Genomic DNA, 25,637 nt, shown 5'->3' on the forward strand with positions numbered 1-25,637 from the left:
TGCTCCCTAAAATGACGAGCTCTGTAGCTCACAGAGCACCGACACAGGTGCTTTACAACAAAAGACATGCAAAACATGGCTCTTGCTCTCAAAGAGCTTAAAATATAGTTGGAAATACATGAGATCCACAGAATAGGAGAGTTAAATACTGACTTATACCATGGACAGGCCAGTTAAGTATTTCAGATGGTAAGTTTTACAAGAACTTAAAAGAGGAAGAAGTATTTTCTCCGAGTGGTGGTCAGGAGAAGGTTTGATGGGAGAAATGGAACAGAAGCCAGGCCCTCAGGGAAGGCGAGGGAGTCGGAGGAATAGTGATCTGGCTTCCTCCAAAGGACAGGGAGTGATGGGGCACCGGGCGCATGGCCCCTTTATTTTAAAAACTTTTTAATTAAATTTATTGGGATGACATTGGTTAATAAAATCATAGAGGTTTCAAGTGTACATTTCTATGACACATCATTTGTATACTGCATTGTGTGACCACCACCCAAAGTCGAGTCTCCTTCTGCCACCATATATGTGACTCCCTTTACCCTTTACCATCCCCACCCCCTTTCCCTCTGATAACCGCCATACAGTTGTCTGTCTCCACGAGGTTTTGTTTGTTTTGTTCTTTCATTTGTGGCTTTCCAGGGTCCCTTTAAAACAGAGAACCCAGTGGCACCTGGGGTGGGGCTGCAGAGGCGGGTGTGGTTTTCCCCTCTACCCTCTGCACGGCTGGAGGGTCCGGCTCAGGTGCTGGCACACAGTCCGTGGCTTTGAAATTAGAAAGGTACTGTTTTTCAATGGTAAGTAATCTCACCTATCAAGACCAAAAGGCAGCCTTTATTCTCACTGCTAAGGACTCCGTTCTTTTGGAGGGAACAGGGAGGCTGGCAATTCCAGATGCACTGGACAGGCCACGGGAGACACAACCACTTGGTCAGCCCTTCATCCAACCCACCAGATGCCCAAGGCCTGGTGGGAAGACCAGAGGTGACAATGCACGTATCTCCCCGTCACCTGTAATCAAGGGTGAGCCTTGAAAGACCAAGTGAAGCTCTCTTCAAAGGCCACAGGAACCAGAGAAGTGTGAGGGAGATGTTACGGGGAATTAGAGGGTGTGCGTCTGTGCGATTCCCGGTCACTCACTGGTTGGTTTGCAGGTCGTCGATGCCCAGCAGCACACCCTTCTCATGCAGCTTCGCGGCCGTGTACTTCACCGGCTTCCCTCTCTTCATCCCCTTGGCTTCTCCTTTGTCGTCTATTTTGATTGATCTCCGAGAATTTCTAGCAAAAGAAGAACAAACCGTCTGTCGTCCTGATGGCAAACTCGGAGTGCAAGAACCATGCCCAGGGTGTAGGCCGCTGTGCAGACCTGCCCTCTTGGCACCAAATGTGCAACTTTCCATCTATTTTGTGATCGTAGGTGGCAGTTTTCCCCATGCAGTACAACCTCGCTATGAACCGCTTAAGGGAAAGCTATTTTCAAAGTGACTGAAGTTTGAATTACAGACTGTTTTTCATAAAACTTGCACTCTGCTTTTTCAGGCGTATCGAACTAAGTGGCCACGTCCAGTCATTCTGCAGGCAGCTGCTCATGAGCGGCACACTCCTGAGTCAAGGTAGCGCCAGGTCTGCTTTAATTTGTTTAACAAATACTATCTATGTAGCCAGAGTTGTTCTATTGCTTTATAAATATTGCCTCACATTTACAAAATTAACATTTCCATAGTGCTTTGAAATAAAATTCCTTTCTTATATGTTATTTCATTTTGCTCCCATAACAGTACTTGTGAGGCTGGCACGCCTCATCTCACCTTGAAGATGAGATACCTGAGGCTCCAGAGAAGTTCATCGGACAGGTTCAGGGTCACACAATACAAGAGAGAATCAGAACCCAAGTCCAGCTCCCCTGACTGCAGAGTTTGTAAAATGCCTTCAAGTAGTTTAGTGTGTAATTCAAACTGAAGTCTGAAATAGTCTGCAATAAATATGTAAAGAAAACCTCTAACATTTCTAAAATGCCCAATATTTCTACCAAATATTAGCTCTACCAACTTTTTCCTCTCAGTAATAGAGTAAAAGTAATTTATAGGCCACAAGCAAATGAATTAAAATTCAGAACTAGTAGGGCCCACACAAATGTGGTTGAAATTTAGTTATTTCCCTTAATCAATCTTCTGAGATTTTCCCCTATAGCACCATTTCCTACTGTCAAGTTGACAATAAGCATTACATAAAAATACTGTATTATCTATTTAAAAGGGTAATTAAAATTTGATTAGTATTGACCTTAGTCTAATGATAAGAATAATTATGAACAAATAATACTCATTAAAAGTGGCTATATTGCATATCGAAAATCTATACTATGTACGCTAATGGGTAATAGAGAACTGCCAAATTTTGTCTTTTGTGTTAATGATTTTTTCAAAACCATTAGACAATTTGAAATCATTAGGCTGCTGTGCAATTAGCAAATATCTGGTGTTACCTAACATTATCAAGAATATAAAATACTGTTTATTGGAGACATTCCATAAACAAGAGTAGCCTTTATTTTATTTTGTTTTGTTTTTTTAAATCCTCACCCACGAGAAACATTGATGTGAGAGAGACACATAGATTGGCTGCTTCCTGCATGAGCCCCGACAAGGGCTGGGGATTGAGCCTACAACCTAGGTGCATGCCCTTGGCCGGAATCGAACCTGGGACCCTTTAGTGGGTGGGCCAACGCTCTAACCGCTGAGCCAAATCGGCTAGGGCTAGCCTTTATTTTTATAATAGTGCTTAAAAGACAACTTTGCCTAGAAAAGACAAAAGGAACAATGAAAGTTCTTCCCCAAGTGTGAAAGTTAAGCTACTTTAATTTCAGGTTTGAAATACTGATGGGGAATTATAAAGTTTCTAAATTCAGTCCTGACTTCTTAGTTCACAGTGCCAATTCATAAAATTGAAATTCTAGTTTTTGGTTATAAAATAAAGCAGAAAGTTGCTTCCATCCCCCACCCAGCAGCCCAGGGTTGTGAAAGAATTGACATCCATATAAATCATGACAATGCAAATGAATATGCGATTTTAACTTACTTTATTTTTAAGTTGTCTAAGCAAGTCTTTATGTAGGTGTCATAATAATTAATTTGCTCTTCATAAAATGCTGCCTTCTCATTAAGCGCTTTCAAGGTCTGCTGGAGTTTTGCCAGTTCGGCTTTTCGAAGCTTACGATAGATTCTCTGATTTCGAATATCCTAAAACAACATGTAAAAAGCTATGGTATGAGATGTAAGCAGAAGTGTGCTTTGCAATCTTGCCAATTTGAGACAAGAAGAATATCAAGTATTAAATCACTATCTGGGACTGCCGTTTATCTCAGTCACCTTATTTAATCGCCCCCACTTTCCCCCTTCACTTCTGACCTGGCAAGTGCCCATGTTTCACTTAAAGGGAGTTGCTAAGGTTTATTTTTTTCTTGATGGAAAAGCAAAAAAGCAATTTTAGAATTACCAGACAAGTAATCTAAGGAAAAATCATGTTTTAAAAAGGGCACAAGGAAGACTTTGGCCTGAGACAAGCAATTTCTTCAGGATATTTCGAATACTCCTCTCCAAAGAATACTTGATGCTGAAAAGGGTTACATTTAGTCATTGCGTTCATTTTAGAAATAAGTAAAACTCAATACCCTTTTAAATCTGGGAACCATTCTCAAGGTTTAAAAACAACAACTGGGCTCTCAAGACTGAAAACATTCAACACGGATAGCTACGTAACTATTACTTGGATTTAAATAGAGTTCCTAGGACAGAAAGTTGCCCAAACTGCTTACAGCTTACAGAGCTATGCTACATTTAAACTTACAGATAAAAGCTTTTTTGTTACTCTAGTTGGTAAATAACGAAAATGTTTCATTTAAGAAAATGGTGCCTGTTTCATATTATTTGTCTGTTGTGGACAAATTAAAACCATTCCCCTAGAAATCCAGAGATAGACACACCCTTCTTAAGTAAAAATTCTTTACTAATTAGAATCTTTTGGTGGGTGTCTTCATAATGGCTTTTTCTTTTTTTAAGCCAACAGTGTCACTTTCTCTACTACACGAGAAATATTTCCCACCCCAGAGCTGCAGAAAGAAATGCTGCTTCCCTTGAGTCACCTGCTAGAAGAGCGCTCCTGCTAGAACTGACAGTGGCGTCCAGGGAAGCATGTCCTTCCAGAGGTAAGAAAATTGCTTCTCTGATTATACAACTGCTCTTAACCTTCAGACCCATTTTAAGGAGCGTGTTTGGATAAAAAGAATGAAATGCCCTTTGAAACCAGATACTTCCTTATCCTTGGCAAACAGACCTCGGCCAGTTCCTGCGATGTTTCCTTGCACTAATTTAAGAGCCTTTTCTCAGGAAGTTTCTCAGCTGTAAAAATATGGGATGAGAAAACAGAAGCTAACCTTTAAGCGGGAACTGCATTTAGAGGCAAATTCTCAGCGCCACAGCTACCATCTCAGTGCAGGTCCTACGAGCAGCTGGGCTACAGGACAGCTAACAACTCAAGAAAGAACTCTCCTAAAAGTGTCACTTTTAAAACCAGTAGGTATTGCTTAAAGGTGTAGACAAAACATGTCCATTACATTTCCTGATCATTTATTTCTGGTGTGTGTCAGCTCTTATAACAACTTGGGGGGGGGGGGTTATGATCATTCTCTATTAAAAGTCATCAACTGCTCTGAACCTTTAACACTCTAATACTGACCACAGCATATACAAATACGAATCCCTCATGTCACCTCACAGATTGTGACCAATGATTAGCAAATGTGTGCTACGTAAAGAAAGAATATTATTTCCAAAAACCTTGGCGATCTCACTGAGAATCTCTTGGTATTTATTTTTGGAAGACACGTGTCCCATCTGTTCCAGTGTCCGAAGGTTCCTCTGGATTTTCCTCTTCTTCTGCTCCAGGGGCAGCTGTGCATCTTCCATCACAGACTGGCCACCCTCCACCTCCTCCGGAGTCCTGGGGGCTGGACCTGCGCGGCTCTCCACGTCGGCGGCATGAGCCGCTTCCTGAAACGCAAGTGTCAAGATGTTGCCTTTTCTCTGACCCCTAATCTCACACGTTAGAAGCTGTACAAGGCAAGTGAATGTCAAAGTGAAAGAAGCCTTCAAACCAAAGTCCAAAGACCAGAATGTGTTCTTCATGGGTTTTGAAGTAAGTCTTTGGTACAGAATTTCTCCACCTTTTTGAGAAACAGAGCAGCGGTGGCAGGCCTCTGGGGGAAGTTCTAAGAGCTACGTTATTGCCAAGGTGACGAATCACCCTGGTCATGGACACAGCACGGTGGATAACTGATACTGCGATTCCCTGGGTGGAAGGATTTGAATTGCTTGATAGTCCAGTTGAAGAAATTAAAACTAGATTACCCATTAAAACATGACTGTGAAAACCCTGAACATCGAACCTCACTGAACTCACACAGTAGCCCTATGGACGGAGGTTCATCAGCTCAGAAGGCAGTCAGAGAATCAGAGAATCGCTCTCAAACTTCCATCTCTGAAAAGCCTGTGGGGTTTTCTTTGAACCAAAGCTGAATAAAAATATTCTAGCATGTAATGTAGTAAGGTCCCAAATAAATGATAAATGAGTGAATGCAATTTGGATAGTCTGTTAAAAAACAACAACAGTATTAAAAGGGACTGGTGATCTTCCTATTTCACTGGACTACACAACGGATTGACACAATAGATAAAGTCTAAGGATACAAATATTATTAGTCACACATGGACAGGTCAACGTTATGGACACAGGAACAATTTACCAGGTCAGCAGCCAACGTTATTGAGCAATTAATATGTGCTAGATATTCTACCCTCTTTGATCCTCACTGAGGATATGTTTCTATTTATTTTCGAGAGAGAGGAAGGAAGGGAGAGAAAGAAACATTGATGTGAGAGCGAAACATCGACCAGAGATCAAACCCACAATCCAGGTATGTGCCCTGACTGAGAACTGAACCCGAAACCTTTTGGTGCACAGGATGCCACTCCAACCAACTGAGCCACCCTGCCAGGGCTTAATATGTTTTAACTCATTTATTCCTGTTTGTGAATTGGGTGCTGTTATTATTATTCCCACTTTACAGTTGAGGAAACTGAGGCACAGAAATATTTCTAAGTGCCAAGGGTTATACAGTTATAGAGCTATACTTGACCTTGGAGGTCTGTGTTCTTAGTGACTATGATACATTTGGGAAAAAATCAAAAAGGACTAAAATGCTCATACTAAATTAGTAGAATATTCTACTCACATTGTTTTAAAAATATCTACACATTAACAAACATCAGATAACTTAATTTTACTTTATATTTTTAAAATTAAAAACTGTGAGAGAATGATTTCTTGGCAACCAATTTAAAATGATTTGGGAAAATTATGTGTAGTTCTGCTAAGAAGTAACTACTTAAATAGTTTTGTTAACTTTTGTTTAGGGAGTGGCAGTTATTGATAATAAAGCAGTAACACTAAAGTTAATTCAGAGCTAACTAAACAATGATACATTTTAAAAGATGCTGATAAATAAATGCAAGATTGTTACGAAACTTCAGTTACTTACACCAGGACAATAGTGCTCTGGCCCAGCAGACTCAAGACACTGGCTTCTGAAGCATGTGAACAGTTTTAATGTGAGACACTTCAAGTTAGCAAACAACATATGCAAGGCACGGCCTACTCCCTGTCCGCCAGAACCATCTCTTAACTGACTCATCTGTTCATCCACTGACTGGTAAAGTGCATGAGGACATTCAGAAGCTCCGAAATACCCAGAACTATCTTCCTATCCGGGACGAAATTACATTCAGCCTAAACTTGGCGCTGTACTTTCTATTTCATTCCTATTGATAGTCCATGTGGATTTTTTTTGTTGTTTTGTTAATCCTCACCTGAGGATATCTTTTCCATTGCTTTTTCCCCCAGAGAGAGTGGATGGGAGGGAAGGAAGAAAGAAAGGAGGGAAAGAGAGGGGGAGAGAGATCGATGTGAGGAGACACCTGGATTGGTTGCCTCCCGCACGTGCCCCAACGGACTGAACCTGCAACCCAGGTACGTGCCCTTGGCTGGGAATAGAACCTGTGGCCCTTTGGTGTGCAGGCTGACGCTCTAACCGCTGAGCCACACTGGTCAGGGCTCCCTATGGATTTTATGTATAGCTGAACTCAGTTGGCCAAAGTAACTGATAAAATTCCTTACTTCCAAACCATGTCAGATATGGTTACTCTGAGGTAACAGTAAACATTTGGCAGGAAGATTAATAAGATCAACTCATATCTATGGCACTTACTATTTTACACTCAAAAACCGATTACCTGTTGTTCAGTTGCTGGTGTCTCTAAGATTTCTGTCAGTGTATTGCCTGGTTGGTTCCGGATCACATCGATTATTAGTTTTTTGGTCCTTTCAAAAGAGAGAAAGAAGAGACAGACTTTTACACAGCAGTCCTAATGTACAAAATGCTGCTTCTGAGGGAGTGCATGCACATGCAAAAATAAAGCTTCAAAGATAATCCCTTAAAATAACAGTCTTGCAGAAATTCACCACATCTACTTGAAGGCTCTGGAAAGTTTGTGAAGGCTTGATAATCGAAGCCTGGGTTTTACATACTTGATGTAGTAGGATTATACTGTCAGTAACATGGGCACGAGTATGCATGATTCCTTATCTAAATATTTTCCCTTTTTTTTGGACTGAGGCTACTTTTTGTTGAGCAGAAGGCAAAGTACTGCTGATTTGGCCTATTACCATGGCGGGTGCGGGAATGATATCTAACATCCCCCTTTCCTGACTTTAATCACATTTAAACTTCTGAGCCTGTTTAAGACTTTAGGAGCCAGACCAAGTGCTGCCTCTCCTGCTCTGAGAAAGTTCTGGAACGGTTTGAAGGCCAGTTCGCGCAGACATCCTGTGTGGGCTGGGGAGGCCTTGGCTGCTGGCCGACACAGCAGCTGGGTGTTTAAGAGCCTCCGATCTGGTGGAGGAGCTAACAGATTAGCTTGGGTCCTAGTCTTCAGGTGGTAGAGAAGGGAAGGGCTTCTCAGTAAAAAGTTAAGAGCTGGAAAAGTCTGGAAGTGCTAAAACCATGTATTTTTCCATATGGGTTCTTCAGGGTACCTAGCCACCGCTTCCTAATTAAAGATCAGGTTATGCAGTTATGTAAAAAGATTTTAATATAAAAGGCAAATGGTCAAGTCTGCTCACTTTTATGTGAGAACAGTACTACCGGATACAGCTTCCTTTCCAAAAAAGGGAAACAAATGGGAGTTGCCTGAAGTTACAAAGGGGTCTATTCCCTGCCTAAAGTTTCCCTTTCACCCCAGTCCTGTTGCATTTAACCTCAGTTCTTTCAAGGACATTACAGGGTCTCACCAGGTGATGAATTTCTTCCTCAACTACAGCAGGAAATGTCCACACAGCATGGAAATTGGAAAATGAAAACAAAGCATCGTTCACATTTGGAAGTGTCAGGGCAGTTGCCCGCAAATGACAGGGGAAACCTTCCATGTTAATTCCAAAAATGTTATTTTTGAGAACAGGATAAAATCCAGTACACCATCTGTATCATTTTTCTCATTTCTTACTTATTGCAGGCCTGTACAAGAGTGATCAGAGCCGTTTCCTCTGGCCCATGACCCTTCACTGCTGGGGATTTATGGGCTGTCTGGGAGCACGCGGATCAACTCTCCAAGAGTCAAAGGTGGGCACCCAGCTAATTATAGCCACGTGGGAAATGGCACTGCTCCCGAGGCCGCTGTGGCTTAAAGAGCCAAGTATAGTTTCCTCCCCACTCAACCCCTTCCTCCAATCATCGTTACAAATGTATTAAGCAGGAACATCCAGTTAAAAATAAAAGCTTTGGATGATTTTAAAAACACAGTGACGTTTCTTATTTGAAATAATATTCTAGGAACTACTTATGATATATGCTTCCAGGAAACTCCCAGCTCATCTCTTTAGAGAAGCTATCTGATGACCAACATGACGGGCCACTCCAGCATGCCTCCCGGGGTCAACGAATGTTTATTTGTTCAGGAGTTGCTGGAAGATAAGCTGCCCAGACAGCCTCCTCTTTCCTTGGAATCCTGCTTTATGTCAGGCCTGCGGAATCCACTGCCCAAGTTCTACCCAAGGCATCTTACATATAAGCAGCCATCCAGCTTCATGACAGGGAATTCGTGACTTTCCTGGCATATGCCTAATGGTTAGGAACACTGGGATCAGACGGATCTGGGGTAAATTGGGGCTCCTGTGGCTTACTAGCTGCATGCACTTGTGCAAATTATATAATCCCTATGTTCTTTTAAAAAATTGACATAATGGGAATTTCCCTGATACAAGGATTGAATGAAAAGACAGCTGTGAAGCTGCTCCCTGGGGCCTGACACATGGTAAGCACTTAGGTGATCACGAAAGCTGTGCTGCCCCAAATGGCAACCACTGGCCACAGGGGCAACTGAGCCCTTGAGCCAGGGCGGGCCCAAACAGACGTGATGCAAGTGTGACACACACCGGGTTCTGAAGGCTTAGTGAGAAAAAGGGTGGACCAAATCTTATTAACAGTTTTTACACTGATTACATATTGGAATAACATTTTGGACATACTGGGTTAAATAAAGTAGAATTAATTTCACTTGTTTCTTTCTAAAATACAGCTTCTAGAACACTTAAAACAACTCGTGTGGCTCACACTGGACTTCTTCTGGCGAGTCAGCACTGGAACGCTCATTCTTAGACGGGAAGCTCACTCTGAGGCCTGCCTTCCGGTGATGTCCACTCACTGGACCTGGTCAGTCACAGGACTCCAGCACTAAGGGGACACCTTTGGGAAACAGCCTAATCCCGGATCTGACAAATGAGGCGACTGAGACCTGAGAGGGTCAATGGTTACAAAGGTCACTCTGTTTTCTAGAGTTGCAGTAAACAAGCTGAACTCCCTTTCCACATCTTCAGCACTCATCGACCTGCAGAGAGGTGCCAGAGCTCTGTCCCATCGCCTCTTTCTCCACCTTCCTTTTCCCAAGCGAAACCCCTCAGTTCCTTAAGCTCTTCACAACTGGATTTAAAGAGAGTTCGTAGTTCTGCCCACCTTTCAGTCTGCAGTGACCTGAAGACATGTCCCTCTCCCCACCCAATGCAAACACAATATTCTAGATATGGTCTGACCAGCATAAATCAACGGGTTAGAGTATTGGCCCCATGACTTCAAATGGGGCTGACAAAACCAAGGGCTCTGCCGCCCTATCTGAATGGGAAGGTATCTAACGCTGAGGAAGAATTAGAGAAAGGGAGGGAGGGAGAAAGAATGCACGAGAGGGCATTCATCACGGCCGTGCGCACACCCCGCCGTCGGGGAGCGAGACTGCACGGCTCTTATAAACGGGTGTGCTAGGTTTGGCCATTCCCCTCACAGGGCATCTGTTACCACACGCTGACCAGGAGCAGTCCTGAGCCTCCCCTCTGTCATCTGCCTTACAGTGTACCCACAGTTAAAATTAAATTTGTGTTTGTGGAAGCTAAGGAATATTTCCAGTTGTTTAAAATTCTAACACAGTACACATTTTCATCTCCCTGCCTCAGATATCACCTTAGCTATTTAGCGCTCATACCAGTCTGGACTAAAAGCAAGGAAAGCTCTCAGTTGGGATGATGGATGCCTAAACTGAATCATGTGATAGGAAAAAATTCTTAAGAGATGACAACTTAAGTACTCGGGCAGCTAAGTATGATTAAAAACCACAAATATTGCCTTCTACTTAAGCACACATACTTTTGTAGAAAAAGCTTAATAAAGGCCATAAGGATCACATATTTTAAGTTGAATCATAAGTTATAATGAGATTTACAACTGCATAGCTCATTCTAATGTATAAGGTGTTAGTGCACAACCTCATTTGCTCACCGTAGCCCCTCCTCCCCCTCCCCCCTCTTCTCTGGTGGATGGGGGAGGGGTTGGAAATGACGGTCAGGTGACTTGCTCTGAGTCCTTTGGCTAATAAGTGACAGATTGAGGCTAATCCCCGGCTTTCCTAGGACTCCTCAACCAGGCTTTTTTTGGCTTAGTCTTTACTATCACCATGCTTGGTAGGACTGACAAAATGCAATCACCCACACTGAAGCTCCCCATTCCACAGACATACAGAGGGGAGGCAGAAACGAAGCGTTTCTTCCTACTCCCACACGTGCCTTCACGTCCCTCCCCTCTAGCAGCCAGTCCTCTTTGGCCTGGAAAGCTGGCCCAGCATCGGGTATGCAGTAACTGCTCTGCTATCACTCTCCTTGTTCATTCTAAGATTCCTAAGAGTGCAAAAAGCAGTGACCTTGCTCTCCACAAGTTGTAAAACCTCATGATCTGAGTGTGGCCCCTGGAAGATTTAAGATCGTTTGAGTTTGAATCTATGCTCCACTAGAAAAGGGTTTTTGTCTGTTTCCTCATGTAAAATATAAGTAATAAACTCTACTTCTTGGAGTTGTTGAGAGTATTCCATGACATAAATGTCATTATATATGTTATTATATTATATATGCTACTGGGTATATCTTTATCTACATCTGTCTCTGTATCTGTACCTGTATCCACAGCACAGCCCCTGGCACATAATAAGCAGTACAAAGGTATTTGCTAAATTATCATTTTCATACTCACTTAATTAGTAAGAATTATGAAACAAGCATGGAATTAAGTTTACAGGTATAAGGTTAACTGCCTCAAATTCTGCTACTGTAGAGATCCCCAAGAAGGTGAGTTATTCATCACTGGAAAGCTAATGATCTGTAATGACTCAAAATGCAGCTTTTCTAAAAGTTAAAAACCTGTTTAACAAGGAAGCAGTCATTTTTTGGTGGAGAAAAGCCAGGTATTTTCATGTTCCAACTACTCTGCATTCCACGATTCTCCACGTCATAGTAACCTCTGAAAGGCACTGTTGGATTTTAGTTAAACCTAGTTCTCTACTGAAGAGTCTCAAAAACTGCACTGTATGTTTGAGTTAGGGATTTGGTTTATTTGCTTGCAAGAGTATATATTAATGGAACATCAATGATATATGAATTTAAAGCATGTCAGTGATTTGCTGCTTTCATTTCCTCACCTCAAAGATAAAGACAGACTAGATGGTCTCCAAGCTCCCTGTCGATGACACATTTTATAATTATCTATTGGCAGCAAGATTTTAAAATACATACTTAGAGTATAATGCATTTGGAAGTAAGGCTTGCCTAACATCTGGAGCTAACTCGCCTGAATTTTTTGGGCAGTACCCAAATTCCACTTTCAGGGACGGCCACTTAGTCAGTCTTCACTTCAGTTATTTGCATGATCACTGGGCTACTTAGTGAAGTCCGCTAAAAGCACGAGCTCGAAGTGTACCCAAGGGAAGGCACGCTAGACCCCAGAGGTCTATGGAAGCAGTGAGTTATCAAGTCTATTAAGACACTGGCCCAATGGTCTTTTTTGTATAAATGGAAAAGATGAAACAATTCACATGGAATTGCAAGGAACCCCAAGAAGCCGAAAGAAACTTGAAATAAAACCACTGGCTGGCTCTACTTAGCATGGGGATGAAAGGGGTGGACTATTTGTTTGCAGCACACAGTGGGGAGCTGGGAGGGACTTGCAGCAAGGCTGAGGCAGGTAGGACAGTGCCCAGGTTTCCTTGCCTAAGACCCATCACTGCCCATGGGCCAGATTTTGCTTTTAAAATGTGAATTCCAAAAATCTGCAGAACCTGGAGACTCATGGAGACTCGCATTCAGAAATAAGCATAAATACATATGATATTCAAATTATTTAATATTTTCAACCACCCAAACTGTGATTCCCATTCATTAATGCAGACATCTGAGGGACTGCATTTAGAAAATGATTTCAAATAGCAGACAAAACCAATTATGAAGAAAATGTCTTTCCATTACTTCTAAGCACAAAACTTATGAGATCATAGGACATCTGACCTAATTTAATTTGCACGGTGGAACCACACGATCTGTATTTCCAGTTATCTTTATAATGGGCACTTGCTCAGAGGAACCCAGGGAGTAGACTGCACATTTCCCCTCTTTGCTCTATTGCTCTGCCCTGTGTTCTCCCTCCACACATTTAATCTGACTTGCTAGCCAGCGATCTAAAGGGCCTGCACTCAACTCTATGAGGCCAAGGCTGTGTACCAGTCCCCTGCATCTTGTCCTGTGTCCTGCAGTTGAGCTGTGCTCTCTACCACCAGACTTGAGACCTCTGCAAGGCAGGGACCGGTCCTGGCTTGCTCACTGCTGTATCCCTGCATCAAGCCCAGTGCCGTGGACACAGAGTAGGTACTCCAATATTTGCTACATGAACGAATAGAGCCTTAGGTGATATGAAGATAAAACAAGTGAGCCTAATGGAAGCAGCGCATATCACTACACAGCACACTGAGTAAGCTTTTTCTGGCCATGTCCTAAATATCTGGGGGGAAAAAATAAATGAGTGCTGTCTAAAGCACGTCATGGATGGAACAGAGGCTCTGGTCACAAATGAAAATCTCAGAACTCAGGACACGTAGCTTGGGAGTAGTGTCTGAGGTATTATTTAAATTCCTTTTGTCTCTGTTTCCCACTTCCATTCTCCATCTCATCTCAATACACAACTGTTCTAACCTGCAAACACATATCCTTTGATTTATGTAAGTTCTTAAAAACTGCATTGTTTGGTGAGCAATGTTCTTGGTTTATGATGTTTGAATTTAAGCTGTTATCACGGATCTCATTCTTTCTTACTGTGTGTAGAGAACCAGTGTGGAATTCCTATGAGCCTTGATGGAAAAATGCAAAATTGAAGGCTTCCCTTGAAATCTTTGGGGGGGGGAAGCAAGGTAAAAATAAAGTCAAAGCTGATAAACATACCCAGGCTTAGTTTAATAGGAAAGAAGGCTCATAAATCAGATGATAGCATTATGTCTTATCACATATGTACCTTTCACATTACCATTTTCTACCACAAATTAAATTTGGTGCAGTATTTCCTCACTAATCTTCTGACCACTCTGAAACAGATATTTCCCTTGGGTTATCTAAAGACTTTTACAGGCTGAGTTAATTGCTTCATTTCTTAAAGAAAAGGAATCACATTACAACAAGAAAAATGAAAAAAAAAACCCAAGACCGCTTTTTACATAATTATAATATTTAGTTTCCTCTTAAATTATAAAGAGTCTATTGCCATTTGTTTGGTTAGCTGTTTGATGGGTAAACTTGATGTATTTCAGTATGCAGATATTTTAAAATGAATTATTTGGGGTTTAGCCTTACTTGAATTTACATGGTTTAAGATGCACGACTGGGGACCTGTGCCCTTTACGCCCAAACTTACTTTATCATGAGGCTTTGGCCATCTACACCTTCACCATCCCCCAAGTCGTACTTGCTCGTCAAGGAAAGGGAAATCTCAGTCTTTGCTAGCTGACTTAGTGTATTTGCCTTGTTAGGGTCACTGGGGTCAACGGCTCCTTCCCCTGTAGAAAAAAACACTGTTATTCTCCCAGCTCACGCCCTGCGGCAGCGAAAGCGCATCAACAATGTCAGATACAGGCCCACGGGGAAGGCAGGCTGCGTAGTCAGACAGGGGACCGTGGTCCTCATAAACCACATTCCAATACGCTTAGAGTGGCTTTGAAAAGTCTTTGATTTTTGCCCTGGCCAGGTGGTGGGAGCACTGTCCTGGGCACCAAAAGGTTCCGGGTTCAATTCCCAGTCAGGCACTTACCTGGGGTGCGGATCTGGTGCCCGGCTGGGCGCCTATGGGAGGCAACCAATCGATGTTTCTCTCTCACATCGATGTTTCTCGCCCTTTCTTTCTCCCTTCCTCTCTCCAAACATATTCCAAAGAATAATCTTTGACTGTAAATTAAAATAACATGGGGCATAGATATTCAAAATATGAAAAAATTACTAAAAGGGAGAACTGTTAATAAAATCCTTAGAGAACACAGCAAGAAATTTACAATAAACCTGACTTTTTTCCTTTATGATACATGGTGACAAATCCTTTTGATGATGTATCTAGAGCTTACCTTCAAGAATATTAAAGTGTTATATAATCTAGGACACTACAAATGATGGGGCCTTTAATGTAGGAAGCAGCTAGTGTCCTTATGATCCTTTAAATAAGCTTAAGTATTAAATTCCAACATTTAAAAAATCTACGATAGGAAAACCAACCAACCAACCAAATAGAGTAGAAGGAATAAGCTCTTACCAAGGAAAGATTCCACAGTGGGTACTTCTCCCAGCAATTCCAACAGTTCATTCAGTAAGTCATTTTTTTCAGGTGCAATTGCATCCTGGTGTTCCAACAGGAGCTGTATACAGAAAGCAACACACACACACAGACAAAAGTAAATTCTCAAACGATACCATATTTAGTTTCCTTTCCAGTTTTTCATACTTTTATTCTGATATTGTTTGAATCTTAAATACAGGGCTGTCATCTATAAAATTAGAGACCACAGAGGGAGATGGTTTTTATTTTATTTTAGAGGGAAGTGCCTATTTTTTGTCAAGAAATTGTAGCTTTGTGAAAGGTGCTCATAAACCCCCCTTCAGCAAGATCTGCTGAGCAGCAGCCTGCTTCCACCTGATGCCAGGGCCCCACTCCACCTTCAGAGAAAAATTCAAAGTTGGGGGAAACATTCTAAATGAGCCAAGTTGCTTAACACTTGTAGTTACCTGGAAGGGCATTTCCACATCTCTTCAGAGAAAACCTGTGCAGTAATCAAAACACTAAAGCTTAAAAAAAAATCACCACTATCAGGTATTTTTATCTGAATGGCACTGAAGATCTTTCTAGGTAAGGGTGGCAGAACTTTCTTAACTTGGAGGGGCAGCGGGGGGGGCAGGGGGGGCTGGCTGTGAAGAATAACAGCTATTTTTGTTTGCATTTAGAATTAAAACAATGTTTCTAAAGTATGGGACTTGTATTCTCGGTGATAAGAAATATTATTTTAGTTGTTTTGCATAACTCTGAACCATAATGATAAAATTCATCTTTTCCATTTTTAATGTTTTTTCCCCCCAAAAGCTTTATTTAGATATAATTAACATATCATCAAACCCACTCATTTTAAATGTGTGATGTGATGATTTTTAGTATATTCAAAGAATTGTGCAACCATCACCACTATCTAATTTCAGAACATTTTCATCACTCTAAAAGAAACTCAGCCATTAGCAGTCACTCCAATACCCCTTCCTTGCAGTCCCTGGAAACCAGTCATCTTCTACCTGCCTCCATAGATGTGGATGTTGGGGATGCTTCGTGTGAATGGAATTGTGTAATTTGTGGCCCTTTGTACTGACTTCTTTCACTGAGCATGATTTCAAGGCTCATCCATGTTGTAGCATAAATCAGTGCTCCATTCCTCTTTAGGGCTGAATGAGTGGTTTTCCATTATACGGAGATATCACACTTTATTCATTCATCCGTTGATTACCATTTGTTTCCACTTTTTGTCTATTATGAATAATGATGCTATGAACAGTCATGTACAAGTTTCTGTGTGAACATATGTTTTCGTTTTTCTGGAGTTCATACCTGTGAGTGGAACTGCTGCATCATACAGTAACTCATGTTAATATCTGGGCACTGCCGAACGGATTTCCAGAGTGGCCGTACCAGTTTACATTTCTGCCAGCAGTACAGGAGACTTTCAGTGGTTCCACATCCTTGCCAACACCTGTTACCACCCGAGCTTATTCTAGCCATCCCGGGGGGCATGCAGTCGGTACCTCACTGCGGCGTAGATGCACATTCTCTGATGACTAATGCTGCTGAGCATCTTTCCATGGGCTTATTGGCCATTACTACAGGCAGACCTCAGAGATGTTTTGGTTCAGTTCCAGCCCACCGCAATAAAAGAGTATCACAATAAAGGAGTCATAATCTTTTCTCTGGTGGAGGGCCTTGCCTTTAATTTGTAAAAAAAGTGCAATAATCCAAGGTATGCCTATATATCTCCCTTGGAAAAATCTCTATTCAGATCATTTGCCCATTAAAAATTTTAAAAATATGCTTTTGTTGATTTTTAGAGAGAAAGGAAGGGAGAGGGAGAAGGGGGAGAGAGAGAGAGAGAGAGAAATATCGATCGGCTGCCTTCTGTCCCTACTGGGGATCGAACCTGAAACCCAGGCATATGCCCTGCCTGGGAATTAAGCCAGCGACCTCTTGGGGCATGGGTCGATGCTCAACCAGTGAGCCACACCGGACGGGCCCATTAAACTTTTTTATTTTTAATAGTAAAATACACATAAAATCCACCATCCTAACTATTTTTAAGTGTACAGTTCAGTAGTGTTAAGCACATTCACACTGTTGTGCAATCGATCTCCATATGCTTTCATCTTGCAAAACAGAAACTCTATATACATTAAACAACTCCCTACTCTACCATTCTAATTTTTTTCTCTCTGAATTTGACTGCTCTAGGTACCTCATGCAGTTGGAATCAGACAGCATTTGTCTTTTTGAGACTGGCATATTTTACTCAGCGTAATGTCCTCATGGCTCTTCCATGTTGTAGCATGTACAGAATTTCCTTCCCGTTGAAGGCTGGCTGACATCCCATGGTGCGTATGTATCACATTTTGTCTGTCCATTCATCCACCGATGAACAGCTGGGCTGCTTCCACCTTTTGGCTACTGTATGATGCTACTGTGAATGAACATGTGTGTGTAACATCCCTTCAACTCTGCTTTCAATTCTTTTGAGTAAATACCTGGAAGTGGAATTGCTGGATCATATGGTAATTCTATTTTTAATATTTTGAGACACTAGCATACTGTTTCCCATAGCAGCTGTACCATTGTACATGCCCACCAATAGTGTAAAGGGTTCCAATTTCTCCACGTTTTTTGGCAACACTAATTTTCTATTTTTTGATAGTAGGTACCACACTGGGTGTGAGGTGGTATCTCATTGTGGGTTTTTCTCCCCCAAATCAAATGGTAGATTTATTGGCTGTCTCTGTAAAAACAATAAGGCAAAATCATTGTGGTTTTCTTTTGGATTTCCCTAGTCATTAGTGATACTGAGCATCTTTTATGTGCTTGTCAGTCATTTGTATATTTTCTTTGAAGAAATGTCTATTCAAGTCTTTAGCCCAGCGATTTTCAACTATTTTCATCTCATGGCACACATAAACTAATTACTAAAATTCAGTGGTACACTAAAAAATATGTTATAGCTTTTGCTGATCTGACCAAAAAAAAAGGTATAATTTTCATTCATTTACACTGGATGGCTATTGTTGTGTTGGCTGTTGTCATTTTTTAAAATCTGACAATCTAAGGGAAAGAGGTCAGTGCCCCTGACTAAATAGGTTTTGCATGTTTTAAAAATTCTTGCAGCACACCGGTTGAAAATTGCTGCCTTAGCTCATTTTTAAATTGGGTTATTTTTTGTTGTAGTTAAGTGGTAGGAATTTTTAAAAATATATATATTCTGGATATTAAAAACTATGATAGGAGATTTTATAAAACACATTCTTATATATGATTTGCAAATATTTTCTCCCATTCTGTAGGTTGCCTTTTCACTCCATCGATTGTGTCCTTCAATGCACACTTGTTGATTTTTAAATTGGATTTTTATCTTATCATTGAGTTGTAGGTTTTCTTTGTATATTCTGTACATAAGTACATTATCAGATACATTATTTCCAATTATTCTCTCTCATTCCCTTGGCTGTCTTTTCAATTTCTTGATGGCACGGTTTATAGCACAGTAGTTTTTAATTTTGATGAGGTCCAATTTACCTACTTTTTTTCTTTCGTTGCTTGTAAGTTTGGAGTCATAGCTAAGGAACCACTGCTATATGGTTTCTCACGCATCCTCCTTTTTTAAAAAGGTGAGTTGACTTAAGACAGACATTATATAAAGAATAGAGGTAATATAAAGACATGGTGAAATCTGGGAGGGTTGTACACAGGGTATTTGGGGGGAGGTTAAGTTAGAGACAAGAACGAAACAAGCACGACGCAGAAATCATGTTGTTCTGAGACGGGACAGGTGACCGGGCCGCGGCCTCTGGAAAGGGGAGACCAGCTTTACCTGCTACTCTGATATTTACAGAACATACAAACTGCCTGGAAATGTCTCATTAAAGAGCTTATTTTGAGGTTCCACACAGTCCTTAGGGAACAGGGGCAGGCATGTGGCCACAGACTTGGCATGGGACGCTGCTGCGTGCTTGTGTCTGCATGTGACCGCCTCGTCACTTGAGACAGACAGTAAACAGGACGGCCTTTCTCTGAAATTACTTTACTCCCACGTTATGATGTCTGCTTCCACCCTAACACATGGAGGGCTCACTCCAAATCAGTCATGAGCCATGTTTCCCAGGGCTGGATTCTGCTTTCAATTTTTGGTCACAAAAGGAACAGACTATTTTTCCTTAAAAAGTAACAGTCTATGTGAACACAATAACATTTTTTTCTCTGCTGTTCTTGGGAAAGAATCTCATTCTAAGAGAGCTCCCAGTACTCCTTCTGCACGAGGGTCCTGCCCGCAGCCAACTGCAGCCTCCACCTGGACATTTTCTTTGAGGGAGATGGTCCACCACAGAGACAGACAGACAGACAGACGAAGCTCAAGCATGAACGAGGCTACCTGCACACTAGAGTTACTTCTGCAAATGCTACACTGCTGGACATGGACGTGTTTTCTTCGGGATTTGGGGTGTTTGTATATAGAGATAAGAAAAGCACAGCCTCTTCGTTTAATTAACCAACTCACTCCTTCAGCTGCTAGTTCAAACCTGCCTCTGTTTAGGGTCACTCACAATCCTTACGGAGAGCTCACTGAAATACTGAGGAGGTTCCCTGTGCTAACTCCGAAAGAGGGAAATCAAAAGTAGATCCATTTTTTTCTTCTAAATCTGTAGTCAAGCTTTTGTTTCTAAGAAGAGCTTAATAACAAAGACGGAAATTTTGGGCAGCCGATGTTGCCACCTGTTAGTACACCTCGTTTGATGGGTCAGGGGTAGGACCTCCGAGAAGTGTGTATTTGTTATGCTTTCCTCCTGGTTGTGTGTATCACCTGAAGCTGGGCGTATCCTTAAGCAGGGCTTCTGGACCCTTAGTGTGTGTGAGTCACCTGGGATCTTGTTAGAATGCAGGTTCTGACGTGGAAGGTCTGGGGTACATTTCAAACAAATCTCCAGGACTTGGTTTAGAATAGCAAGGTCCAAAACTAGTCTCGAAAAGGTTACCTTTTAAGAACCTAGATTTCTCAGGAAGTTCTAACTAGCCTTAAAAAACAAACAAACAAACAAATAAACCCGCCTCCCAAACCCGCTAAACGCTTAGCCTCTCTTTTTACCGGAAATGCCTGAAAAGTCCCCTAAGGCTTCCCAGTGCCAAGCAAACTGCCCTGTCCCCAACAGGTACTTAACACACGCTAACGGCCGATGTTCCTCTGAGAACCAGATGGAGACATTATGACACAGCATAGACTGAAACTGTCATTTCTAAGAAATGAGGGTTTCCAGAACAATAGAAGTGATTCTTTGCAGGTGGCAAGTGTTGGGTGGGGGTGTCTTCTCTTCCCTAACCTTGAGCAGTCTATCTGTTTCCTCTCTCTTTATGTCCAAACATTAGAATAGAGAAAACATTTTCACTTTCCCAGGGAATTACTGAAAAGCTGAGGATTCCTGAAAGGGAGAGAGACAGTATATGGGGCGGGGGTTCAGGCAGTGCGGTTGTGGTGGGTGGGGAAATACCAGGGCTTACACTGCACATTCACAACTGACTGCAAATGGATCATGGAAAAAGTCAACTTTTCTTGTTTGGGAGAAGGAGCTTTACTGATGCATGAGAGTCAGGGGATAAAATAATCAAAAGCTTCTTAGAATTAAGAATATGAGTATCCGTACATGTTTACAGGAAACCCGTTAGAGACTAAGCATTTTCAAGAAACATGTCTGAACTATGGGCCCATTGCTAAGAGCCTTTTCTAACCCCACTTACTGAATGTGTGTTGATAATTTCTTCAATGGAAATATAAATGACTGGTTTGCTGACTGTCACCACATCTGTGTATTTATCCATATTAAACTTTTCTTCTGGTTCGGGGACATCACACGCTTCTTTGAAATACTTCCTAACAAAGAAAAAAAAATCTTAAGAGAGTCACATCTATGAGTTAAACAGCTTCATAAATAGTGAGAAAACCTTGAAAGAGGACTAATTCTTTGTTCTCTGTCCCAAGCCTTGGGGGTTATTATTACAGCATCTTCCAGGCTGGCTCCTGACTGCTGGATGTTTAACCCAGCTCTCAGGGCCCTGTCAGTGACTCAGGATAATCAAATTATGGGCAAGTCATTTAAATTTAAACAGAAATATCAAGACTGATATTCCTTGACCTAAGAATCAAGACTCTCTAGAGAAAACAATTCAAAACACAGTTCATCACATTTGCTACTTTAGATGGCATAAGCTCCTGGGCCATCAACCCCCTAACAACCCTTCAGAGCTTGTTACCGATTTGAAAAATATTTGAGATAAGCCTACGCTACTCTTAGTTGATCCAAACAACAGTTGTGGCTGATAGAAATACTATTATGGATAGACACACAACTGTGTACAATCCCCCATTCCTCCAGGATTCAGGCTCTAAACATCTGCTATTTTAAGCTATAGCAAGTTTAGACAGATCAAGAAAGCCAGGTGTGCTGGGATGATGGGTTAGGAGTGATCCTTTGCACAGGCAGAGTAGGTATTCTATTCTATACAGTTGTAAATGTTTCATATGCCTCAACCCATCCTTGGTGTATAGCCTAAGGGTACCCAAGGCTTTTATAACAAGAACTGTCTTCTACTTTCCCACCCCAAGGCTGGGGGCGGTAAATGGCAAGCAGCCATGCTGGGGTGGGGGACGAGCATGTTCTCGTGGGACAACTGGTCTTCTGTACTGTTTGGGCTATAATTTGTCACGAGTTGCTGAAGTTGTGTAAGAGAAAAAAAAGATGAATTTCAGAGGAGGTGAGGGGAGGCTTTTGGTTTTGTTTCTTTCTAAATAAAGAAGAGTTGGGAACACAGATGGTTAATAGGAATAATCTGAGAAAAATAGAAGTAAATGGAGGCCGTGATAAAAGACATGGGCTTGCATTACTTTTTTAGTCAGTGAGAAGACCTGAAATTAGCAGCCTGAGAAATCGAAACTTCCCGGAGTAAGAGATTTGGGTGATTTTTTTCATAAGGGGTCATAATTTCCAAATAGAGATCAGTCATCAGAAACTATCTTTGTCAAGAGAAAAATCACTAATCCAGAATACAACCGAGGAATGCGGAATTGTCATCTTCCAAGTGAGGCGTGAAAGAGGTCACAGTTTGTTATACTCCTGTGACTGAAGGGCAGACAAGGGGTGATGTGCTTCCCCAGGGAGCTGCAGGTGAGTGAGTCTTCGCCAGACCACTCCTTTCACGTCCCTGTGGGATAATCAGTGCTACGCTTCGGAAATGCACGGCACATTAATAGACTTCAGCCTTACGTGGATAATTAGGAAAGGTTGGCGACTAGAACAGAACATATCTGCACACATGACCCTCAGCAAATATAAAAACGGGTCTTCCCAGCCTTTCAACACCAACTCCTCAGTTTCCCACTTACTGTTTGATGCAGATAAGGCACGTTTTTCCTGAACGAGCAAGTTCTTAAAACAAACAAAAATCCTTTTCTTAAGTTCAAAAATGCAAAAGTCAGCTATTTTGACTTTTAATTCTAAAAGTCAAACCCTTGACCGTAAGCCTGTAGCATACCACCAAGAGTAACGATTTCATTTTGTCGACAGCAGGAATCATACACGGGGGTGATTCACTGTAACGGGGCTCTGGGGCGGGAGGGGGAGCACCAGAGAGAAGTGACCCAGCCTGCTCGGCCCCCTTGCCCTCCCCTCAGTGCCCACGCGGAGCAGAAACGCACGCAGCCACCTGAGGTTCCCGCCCCCAACTCCGCCGCCTTGCCAGCCTCCCCACGACCCCTCACCTGAACTTCTGGTACGTGTCTGATAAATAATGGTTTATAGATGCGAGATGCTCGTTTTCTCCTTCAAACAGCTTGTTGGAGGCCGCGTGCTGAAGGACCTTGGCCACCGTTCCCAGGTTTCTCCTCTGGTCGGAGTTTATCTGCCCGCCGGCTGTCATGTCGATGATATCAAAGCCGTCGGGAGCTACGATAGCTGGGTTCATGTACCGGTAGTACAGGAGGTTGCCCACAATCTGGAGTAACGTAGAAGACTATCTTTAAGAGAGAAACTCAAGGGTTTGGGTTTTTTCCTAAAGTAAATATTGACTGACATTTCCCAAGAAAGCATTTTATTTTCTGATACAAGGAGTTAAATAAAGGTAGTGAACATAATCACTGCAGCTTATTATAGTCACAGAAGGTGAAAAAAGTCTTAGAAAATGGTATGTTGGTAATTTTGGCTCATACCCCCGAGGTTACCCTTGAAAAATCTACCTTTAATAGCTCATCTTCTGTTGCATCGGGAAATTTCTCATGGATCGAATTCTTCAGTACTTTGGCTATATACCTCAATCCATAACTACACGTAAAACATGACAAAAGAAAATAATGGAAAAAAACCTAAGTGAGAAAGGAACACACAGCAACTGTTCCAGTCAACCAAAGCTGAGCATTTTCCTGAAGTTAAACATAAAATGAGATGGTAACGAATCGCAGGATAGTGAGAACCGGTTTGTTCTTGGTCCCACTGAAGAATGGTTATGGATTTAAAATGCAAATGTAGGCAAACATTTAAAACAGTAAATATAACATGAGAGAAAATTCCTATCTTCACTACAGGGGTTTATTTTCCATATTATTTCAAGAACTTTCAGCAAAGAATGTTAAAGTTGCTGCATATAGAACTTACGGCAGCAGATCAAGGGAGGAGATGATGGAATTCAGGACTTGGTCGGTGACCCTCCGCAGGCTCTCGCTGGATGCCTCCAGTCTACTTTTCACTTCTGGGTATGTCAGAGCTTGTTCTGGGGTCACATCATAAGGCAGATTGCTGAAAACACAACAAGAGCTTGCAATTTTATGGGGCTTAGGGTCAAGCATTTGCATCCTTACCAAGTTGGTTCTATAGTCACACTTTGTACAGTGAACTGGACTTTGCCCACTGACTCCAATGAGAAAAGGTTTGCAAAGTGAGGGGGCGCCTCACATGCCCAGATGGTCCTCTGCCACTAGGGGAGCGGGGGACTCCCGGCTCTCCCTCTGAGCTCTTCTGACAAAGTAACTGGCAGGCCCACGTAGCGCAGACCCAGTTAACTTTCTCTTTTCCCCTTTTAAAAAAAAGTTATGAAAAGCAGTATGTACTTTACAGAAAAAAATTGCATATAAGCTAATAGTAAAAAAAAAACCCCAATTTACAACCACTTTTCATATCTTAGTCCATAGCTTTCCGGGTCCTCCTTTTGTGCACATGTGTATATGGGCCTTATACACTCATGGGTATAATGCACTTTGTGTATATACACACCACATACAGACCCTGTATGCGTGTGTGTGTGTGTGTGTGTGTGTGTACAAGCATTTCCTTTGAAAGAAAATGGGTTACTTAACTGCAACTGAAAACTAAATTGTGAATGTTTTTTCCATGCAAATAAGTATATTTCTATACCATGATTCTAAATAGTTACTCACTACTCCATTACATGTTACACAAATATTTATTTAACACGTTCCCCAAAACTAAATATTTTTACTTTGCCCGGCTGTTGCTATTACAAACGGTGCTGTGACAGCCATAGTTCTCTGTGTGTATCTTCATGATTTCACAAGGCATCCTTTCGCAGAGAGGAAAAAGCTGGGACTGCTTAGATCGACAAACCACCACCTAGAACAAGCCACCCCACCTGGCTCATTGATGCCTCCACATTAAAGTTACTCTAAAAAAGTTGTGTCCTGTCAGCTGAAGGGAAAGTGTGTGCCATCTCCAGGCCTAGTTTAGACACACAAGAGATTAAGCAAGGGAGGGAAGTACAGAAGCTGTGGCTTTGGGAGTCAACTGGTACTGAAATTTGATATCACGTGCCATCGAGATGAGAATGTGACCTGCACGATATGTTAAAGGGAGGTGACATCTTGGACCAAATGGATTTTGCAAAGTAAATTTTGTTCTTTTAACAGAGCTTGAGAGAGTTTAAGAATACATATAAATATACATGTAAAAATGATCATGAAACAGGAATGAAAAACAACATCTTCCTGGCTTTGTTACCTGGCTTCTCCAGTCTGTGTTTCTAGTTGGTTCACCCAAGACTTGTATACCTCTACAGGGTTCGTGTTGATGACCAGGGACTTGTAATCAATGATCTCTTTCACCACCGGAGCCAGGAGCTGGCGCAGCGTGTTCTGTCCACGGGCACCTCTGTTGAAGCTGACGACCATCTTGATGACTGTAGGGTTCCCAGTAATGATGTCCTGTACCTGGTCCACCTTTGATCTAAAGAAAGGCCAAATCAAAACAAAATGGTTTAGCTCAGTGGATAGTTTTAAACAGTGTGTATTCTCTCTGGCAGGCGAGGGCTTCGTGGGGCTATATTTTTCTCCTTTGAAGATCAAAGATGGTGT

The 25,637-nt window shown here is 41.9% G+C and overlaps 1 protein-coding gene across 4 annotated transcripts in view; it reads right to left on the reverse strand.

Moving 5' to 3' along the window:
- The window catches only part of IQGAP2 (IQ motif containing GTPase activating protein 2), a 248,957-nt gene that overhangs the window by 5,080 nt on the left and 218,240 nt on the right, over window positions 1-25,637 (reverse strand). For all 4 annotated transcript variants that reach the window (XM_081132687.1, XM_081132688.1, XM_081132686.1 and 1 more), the window contains 11 exons: window positions 25,285-25,509; window positions 23,929-24,069; window positions 23,514-23,598; window positions 23,040-23,272; window positions 21,023-21,155; window positions 15,257-15,359; window positions 14,372-14,513; window positions 7,341-7,428; window positions 4,830-5,042; window positions 3,073-3,233; window positions 1,135-1,272 (listed from right to left, as the gene is read on the reverse strand). In XM_081132687.1, the coding sequence (XP_080988813.1) occupies window positions 1,135-1,272; window positions 3,073-3,233; window positions 4,830-5,042; window positions 7,341-7,428; window positions 14,372-14,513; window positions 15,257-15,359; window positions 21,023-21,155; window positions 23,040-23,272; window positions 23,514-23,598; window positions 23,929-24,069; window positions 25,285-25,509 (1,662 nt within the window). The remainder of the gene's footprint in view (window positions 1-1,134; window positions 1,273-3,072; window positions 3,234-4,829; window positions 5,043-7,340; window positions 7,429-14,371; window positions 14,514-15,256; window positions 15,360-21,022; window positions 21,156-23,039; window positions 23,273-23,513; window positions 23,599-23,928; window positions 24,070-25,284; window positions 25,510-25,637) is intronic.

This window comes from Miniopterus schreibersii, assembly GCF_964146895.1.
Source record: "Miniopterus schreibersii genome assembly, chromosome: 3".
Classification (NCBI taxonomy): Eukaryota; Metazoa; Chordata; class Mammalia; order Chiroptera; family Miniopteridae; genus Miniopterus; species Miniopterus schreibersii.